General features: G+C 38.0%; 1 protein-coding gene across 1 annotated transcript in view; it reads right to left on the bottom strand.

The window, feature by feature from the left end:
• Positions 1-910: 910 nt before the first annotated feature.
• Positions 911-8365, bottom strand: part of ESF1 (ESF1 nucleolar pre-rRNA processing protein homolog) — a 56872-nt gene continuing 49417 nt past the window's right edge. Inside the window, exons 11-13 of the mRNA XM_065892542.1 lie at positions 5629-5711; positions 3757-3903; positions 911-1703 (exon numbers count right to left, since the gene is read on the bottom strand). Coding sequence (XP_065748614.1) covers positions 1410-1703; positions 3757-3903; positions 5629-5711 — 524 coding nt within the window. The 3' untranslated portion in view covers positions 911-1409. The remainder of the gene's footprint in view (positions 1704-3756; positions 3904-5628; positions 5712-8365) is intronic.

The raw sequence follows: 8365 nt of genomic DNA, 5'->3' as shown, positions 1-8365 counted from the left end.
ATAGACTATATTCAAAAATATATTAAGATTCATGATCTTCTAGTGATGAGTACACAAATACTGCTTTATTTGGCTGAATTATCTAACAATGTTATTAGCACTTCATGATAAGAACACGCAAGAGGGAAGAGATATGGGAACATATGTATAACTGATTCACTTTGTTATAAAGCAGAAACTAACACACCATTGTAAAGCAATTATACTCCAATAAAGATGTTAAAAAAAAAAAAAAAAAGAACACCATTCCCGGCACGATACTCTGCGTTTTTCTGTTATTATGAGCAATTTTAGATATCCTCTTTTTTCCTTCCCCTTCCATAGACTGTTCATATGCCCTTATTATCTTGATATCATTCTGAGTCTTACATCCTTTTATTCTTGAAAATATACTACGTTGGCAGGCTTGAATTTTTGTACCAATAATGTTAAGTTTACTATTAACCACAAACCTGGCCAAACTCCTACTGCCTTTCAGAAGCTACCATATTTATCATTCATTCCAAGTGACTATTTTGGTTTTTATTTTCATTTATTTATACAGCACACCTAATTCTTCTAAGTGGTCAGTTAATAGTTTACAAAACCTAGACCAGATGAAATCCAGGACTATTAAGGCTTTGAAGGTGTGTTTTAATTTAATTTTAAAAAGAATTAAGATTCCTTAAACTCTATAGCAGCATACCCATCCTTCCAAGCATTCCAAAACTCTGAAGGGCAGACAGAAGAATTTTCTGTTACTACAAACATAAAAATCATTGCAGAGCTCGCGAACATTTCAAATATAATTATGAACAATGCAGAACTGGAACTGCCTTTCCATGGAGTTGTCCTCTTAAAAGAGTTAGTTTTTCAGATATTTTTCCAGAGAGTAGTTTACTGGAGGTGAATAAAATGAATTCAGTGCTATACAAAATAGTAAAAATTTTTATTTACAAATTAATAAACTATAATAAACATGACCAAACAACAAAGAAAGTTATTGGCTTCTATTCATTATGGCTAGAAATATAAATTTAAACAAGTATCTAAATCTGCCTCCTGCTTCCAGATAAATTAATGTATTGCATATACATATTTTCAAGTTGTTCCTAACTCTTATTCAGACTTAAGACTTGGGCACTCCTCTATTTTTTACATAGAATTATAAAGTCTTTAAAAAAAGCTAGCAGAGTAATAAATATAAAAATTTTATACATCCTATAATCTGGATTAATCTGTGGAAATACACAGTACAAGTCTATCAATCATACACAATTAGGTCTAACTGTTATATACAGAAAATAAATTTTACAACAGTCAGTTTTTATTCATATTCTTGAAAGGTATAGCACTGTTCCCAATAAGTATTCCTTCCATCACTTCTGTATACTTTATACATTCTCAAACCAAAAAGAAACAACATACACCTATTTGACTTTTTGCTTTTTTCTTGCTTGAAACTGCTCTGTTTTGTTTTTTACAGATTTAATCAACATTGACAAGGCAGGATCAATGGATCTCTTGTGTGATTCCTTCTGAATTTCACTCTCTTTTTTCTTTATTGCCTGAGTAAGTTCTTGTTCTTTTTGTTCTCTCTGACGGGCTTTCTCCTCAAGGATTTTTTCCATAGCTTTTGTTTTCTTGAAATTAGGATCTGAAGGATCCAAATTGAACAAGTGGGAAGTATACATTGCCTGAAACCGTGCATCCTTAACATTGACCTGCAAATCCAAAAGGAAAACATAAATAAATAAAATTAGTAAACCAAAAGGCCCAGAAATGAGACCAAATTTCGAAAGTAAGTGAGTTGATTATATAAAATACAAACGTGGGCATTTTGCATTGATTCACTAGAAAACTGTTCTCCCACAGATCTTCAATGGAGTTTTTGTTTGTTTGTTTGTTTGTTTGCGGTACGCGGGCCTCTCACTGTTGTGGCCTCTCCTGTTGCGGAGCACAGGCTCCGGACACGCAGGCTCAGCGGCCATGGTTCACAGGCCCAGCCGCTCCTCGGCATGTGGGATCTTCCCGGACCGGGGCACGAACCCGTGTCCCCTGCATCGGCAGGCAGACTCTCAACCACAGCGCCACCAGGGAAGCCCTTCAAGGGAGTTTTAAGGTTTATTCCTGAACCACAATGTGCAGGGCACACTGTTTTTCATCACACAATGCCAATATCCTTGAAAGGGAACTATCCTAGTCTATGTATACAACGGCCTGGAACGACACCAGCCACTTAGACCGAGCGTCTGGAGGAGGGGAGGAATGACCCCTGGAGTAGGCAGGCTCCTCCACGCTTACAGTGTGAAACCTCTTTCTGGCTGAGATAATTAAGCCAATAATTAAGCCAATGGTATCTCCTGCTGGAGTTTTGTGCAGTCATTGCATTCTGAGTACATTAAACTTTTTTTCAACCTTCGTGCTAAAATGAGCAGCTACTGAGGGCAGTTCATACAGCAAAAGATTTAAAGATTAAAATGGGAAAGATGGCACCCCTGAGACCAAGATCCGGTCAGATACAAGCCCCGAATTTATCCTTTATCTTTCTACAAAAACACTGTGGTCCTACATGTTAAGAGTGTACCCTTAACTCCAGCCAGGTCTTCAAGTATTGCCAGGCACAGGGGTGACCAGCCAGAAAGGGAGCATGACTCACTGCCACCCATCATTCCCATGCGAAAAATGAGTCCACCCAGAGATGGACTGTAGAGTTACTTAGTTATAGTAAGGACAACAGACGTGATACCACCACCACCACCACGACACTCATGAAAAATGTTTTTATGCATGATGATTAGTGTGTGGAGACAGTTCTCAAAATAGAAGATCTGACTACAAATCATTCTTTGTTTTTAACTTTTCATAAGAAAATCAATTCACCAAAAAGTTCAGTGGAACAGCACATACATGGAGCTGACTTAACAGAAACCGGAGCTACACAGTGGTTTCAAAGTCCCTCTCCACGCTACTTAGAAGTTATCTGTACGCCCCTCTCAATTCTCTAAACAACTTCAAAATCTCTCCCATCTTCTTCTGGGTCTATTCTTCCATGCTAATGGATGGAAGTCATCAAATAGTTCCTGACAGCTGTTGTAGGTTTTCTGTACAGGGTTCAAACTCATGCATGGGGACTGTGTGGTCACTAGAAATATGTACTTAGCAAAAAGAGGGAAAAGAGGGAGCAATGGAAACAAGAAACAAAGCAATTAAAAAAGCATGGCCTACTGCACTGGCCTTTGCACACAGAGTGTGACGCGATGTGATGTGAACCTGCTTATTTCTCTGTCAGGCTTAATGATGCAGAACTTTCCCAGTGTGAGCATCACAGTGCATGTGATTCTAACACTAAAAGCTACATATTTTGGTGCAACATGGCTACCAAAATAGAAGCCAACTACATCACCTGGTGCTCAACCAAAGAAACACCCCGTGGATGAACTGGCTGTGTTGGGCTGAAAGATGGTAGCTTTGGCTCCATGCTCAATTTTTTTTTTTTTTTGCGGTACGCAGGCCTCTCACTGCTGTGGCCTCTCCTGTTGGGGAGCACAGGCTCCGGACGCACAGGCTCAGTGGCCATGGCTCATGGGCCCAGCCGCTCCACAGCATGTGGGATCTTCCTGGATCGGGGCACGAACCCGTGTCCCCTGCATCGGCAGGTGGACTCTCAACCACTGCGCCACCAGGGAAGCCCCAAGACGCTCAATTTTTATCTCCAGAGCTGACTTTAGATTTAACACCAGCTTTAAGAAGATAATGACTATTGTCCCTGGTTACCTCAAAGTCATCCTCCAATAATTCCTTCTTCTTCATAAGCTGTTTTTTCTTCTTTTTGCTCAGATTCTGGTGCTCCACAATCTTGTTATAATTGAAGTGTTTCTTGCTCTCTTCCTCCTCATCCATCACGAGCAAAGCCATTTCAGCCTGTGGAGAGAAAAAAGAGTTCAAATATACAACAGTGCTTTTCTTTCCCTAAACAGGAGTATAGGGTACAGATATGCCCCCAGGAAAGGAGAACCGAGCCACCAATGCTCCGGGATAACACTTGTCATCCGTAAACTGATTGTGGATTACCAGAACTCAAAATGAAACCCAGAGATCTCTGTACAGTAATGGGTATAATTTTTAGAAGCAACATCACTGACAGCAGGAAGCTTTATCTAAAATCCAGACCATATTTCACCTAGTGTAACTGGTTAGTAGGCTGTAGAAATAAGAGTCCTCAAGTCCCCCAAATAAAAATTTCTCATTTTCAGTTTGTTCTTTTTAGGCAGACACTAAATCTAGCAAACATGTAGTATTCTGTGATACACACTAGACTTTCCAAACATGCTTTAGGAACAAGGAATTCTTTTTTTCTTTTGCTTTTTTTTGGCCTTTACTTCTTCAATGTTGACACATTTCTATGAAGGCAGGATCTTAATATTTGCTTCTGTAATCTAATATAATGCTTGTTTCTACTAAATAGGTATTTTCTACCGACCATGGGATTAAATGTAAACCTTCAAGAATCAAGTAAACAACCATGTACACTAGAGAAAATACAGAGTGTGCTATGAGATTCCTGTGAATCTTCCTCCATTACCACTTTAGACTGCTTTAATTATGTCTCCCTTCCACCACCAGTACCCGCAGTTGGCTTTGTTTTTAGAGCCGTCTTCTACAAAAGAAAGGTTTTCTTTTGCTCCTTAACTCTGTGAGCATCACTGCACATGCAGTAAAACATGCATTAAGATGCAGAGTTTAGGAGACCAGTCAGGCTCCCTCCTAGACAGTGCTATGAACATCAGTCTTGTGAACATTGTTGACTCCAATTCCTGTCTCAGAAAAAATACATATTACTCTGTGCCATGGATCTTTGGAGGCACTGAAGCATCAAGTTCACTACACTTCCAAGAAAGACTAATTTTGTACACTAAATTTGTTATTTTCAATAATAAAAAGAGAGAAATGAGCATTGAACAAGCCATAAAGCAAACCCTGTATTACAGGGTTTAAAACTTATGGCATTATTATTTTAAGGTTTTAATAGTACTATTTTTTTTTGTCTCAGTTATAGTGAGACCAAATTAAAACTTGAATTAAATTAAAACTTATGGCATTATTATTTTAAGGTTTTTATAGTACTATTTTTTTTTGGTCTCAGTTATAGTAAGGGTTTTTAATAATAAGATATTTTCCTCTTAATCACAAAGGGACATGCCTTGGGTTTGAGGTAAATTTTAACTTTGTACTAGCTGGATACTAGTTGGAGAAATTTGGTAAAAAGATGACATTTAAAAACTATGCTTGGGACTTCCCTGGTGGTGCAGTGGTTGGGAGTCCACCTGCCGACGCAGGGGATGCGGGTTTGTGCCCCCGTCCGGGAGGATCCCACGTGCCGCGGAGTGGCTGGGCCCGTGAGCCATGGCCACTGAGCCTGCGCGTCCGGAGCCTGTGCTCTGCAACGGGAGAGGCCACAACAGGGACAGGCCTGTGTACCGCAAAAAACAAAAACAAAAAAAACTATGCTGCTGAAATTCTTATTTATAAATTCATAACTAAAATAAGTTTTTTTTTTAATTAGGGATACTGGAAACACATGGATAACTCCACTTGAACTGTACATATCAATTATCCACTAAGCATGTAACCATGACCACGTCTTACCTTTTGTCTTTCTAGTTCAGCTTGTTCCTCTGGAGATGTGCCATCTTTTGCAGATTTTGTTGATTTCTTCTTTTCTTTTATACCTGGCACAACAAACCAACATAGGAGGGTTAAAAATTATAAGACTATCACAGCAACAATCTGTTTATACTATTTTATTTTAAAATTTTTGTTTATAACAAAAATGCAAGTTATCTATCAATAAATATATAGAAACTAAAGAAAGTAAAAAAATATTACTTAGATGACTATGGGTATGAATGGAATAATAATAGTCTGGAGGGGATAAGTGAATATTACAAAGAAGGAATTTCTTCTGAAAGTAATGTATAATTATATATACATCAGCTAAAAAAGAAAAATCATAAGATCATTTCAACAGATACAGAATAAGTACTTGATAAAATTCAACATCCACTCATGACAAAATATATACATTTAATAAAATTCTATTCAAGGAAATCTTTACAAAGATTAACAAGACAGATTTGATATACATGTAATACAGTGTGCTGAACTGTACTACAAAGTGAAGACAAAAACACTGTACTACATAGTGAGAAAAAGAGAACAGTTGGCTTAGTATGTAATAAAACGTAGCATCATACATCACTGGAAAAAGAAAGGATTATTCAATAACTGGTGCTAGGCAATTTGTTTTATTCTGCAAAAAAAAATTTGAGCTATAGATGCATCACATAATTTACAGGAAAATAAAATGCAGATGTATTAAAGAGTTAAACATTAGGAAAAAAAAAACCCTATGAGAAAATACAAGGGAACAGCTACCTGATCTTAAATAGAAGGAATGTTTTCTTAGCGCAAGAATAACAGGAGAAATCACAAAGGGAAAAAAAACAGAACACAGGTAATTTTAATATATAAACTCTTAAAACTCATCAGCAAAATGAAAAATTCATCTCTATAATGACAATTTGACGATAACTACCTGTAAATAAAAGTTTAACAAAACCCTTTCTCTTTCTCGAAAGACAAATTTGATCTTTGTTTAATTTTCTGGTTCTATTATTATTAAACAAAATTACTCATGGGAAAACTGGCTCCTGAGTAGAAAACTGACTATATTTTCAGGGACTCAGGGACTTCTGGAGAACACAAGGTGTTAGATGAGGCAGTAACACACGGCAGTTAAGGGCACTTGACTCGGGAGCAGTTGGCCTGGGTTTAAATTCTGGCTCAACTACATTCTAGCTGTAGCAGTTTGTGCTTGTGTCCTTATCTGTAAAGTGGGGATTATAATACTTGCACCTACCTCCTAGGGTTATTGTGATGACTAAATACACTAAAAAATGTTAAGAGCTTAATGTGTGGCACATGGTGCTATAAACTGCTTGCTATCACTGTTATAATAGTCTGACTATACATATATAAGGTATCTTGGGTTCCTTGGTGATCACACAGATGCTTTGATTTTTCTTCCTTTTTTTGTCTGTTGGGAGGGGTTCAGGGAGAATTGGTGTCAAAGTGTGAAGAACTACTCTGAAGAGTAAGAAGGTTCAGAATCCACAGACATGTTCTGTCCCTCTAGAATGTTATCACACAATCCCAACCTTCTCTGAGCTGCCGGACACTGTCTTATTTGGATAAGTTGAGTTCTGTCCTTCCAAATGCAGAGAAACCAATGGTCTCTAAAGTATTAACAACAATTAATGCTTGTACAGCACTTACTAGGCACCAGAAAGTACTGCTGTTTTGTTCCATTTTATACAGGAACTGCTTTAGTCCTCACAACAATGCTATGAGGTAGACTCTGTTATTTATTACAATCTTCACACTGTGGGTGAGGAAACTGAAACACAGAGAGGTTAAGCAATTTGTCTCAAGGTGAGTAAGTAAAGGAACCATGATTCAAACCCGAGCACTCCAGCTCAGGCTCTCTGTTAATCACCCATACTTCACCCCTTCGCTATCAAATGTCATTCTCCCTGGAAGAGCCACTTCCATTTAAAATGCATTTTGTTGTAAAATAATAAAGTAAAATTCACAGAACATATAATGATGGCTGAACAACCGCAGCTAATGGGGGATAACAGGAAGTAGAGAGAAGCTTTAGAAGCTGCTCCACGTGCACTAGCCCTGCTGCACTAAGGCAGCCCTGCCCAGCTGAGAGAACACACCTGCACAAAAGTGTGGCCTCGTTCACCCCTCACTGCTACCAAGGCGTCTGTCTGCACTTTTAAGAAGAAATATCATTATATGTAGCCCTTCCCCTAAGTGAGATAGTGCTCCTATCTCAAATGTTTTTCAGGGAATGATGTATCTGCTTTAAGATTATAACCTTTTCTCTGCTGTAAGTATGTGCACGTATTTATACATATAAATATCATCAAGGGTCCACTTTCTTAGGGTCTGACTCCCACACCCTAAGTTTACCTCTGCTCTCTTAAGGCAATAGCTCCTTTTGAAGTGAATGGACAAGTGACATATGCAGAAGATCATTCTGTGGCAGGGGAAAAAATCAGGCTGTATATGATTAATACATAAAGGAGATAAAGATCTTCACATACAGCTGTGGGAAATAATTTCAAAGAGCCCACAATGAACTGTTCCGGATTTTATAACAACCTGGTGAAAAGCCATAAAAATAAACTTGAAAGGAAGACTGCAGCAAGAGAGGAAAAAAATCTCCAAGATGGTCAGGGCTAAAAATGATATCCAATTTTAGTGTGATGAAAATTTCTTTGCTCACGAAGAATTTACTGTGTGCTACATTCAA

The sequence above is a fragment of the Phocoena phocoena genome, chromosome 15 (genome assembly GCF_963924675.1).
Source record: "Phocoena phocoena chromosome 15, mPhoPho1.1, whole genome shotgun sequence".
NCBI lineage: Eukaryota > Metazoa > Chordata > Mammalia > Artiodactyla > Phocoenidae > Phocoena > Phocoena phocoena.
The sequence above is the reverse complement of the archived record's forward strand: the minus strand, read 5'-3'. Positions and strand labels throughout refer to the sequence as shown.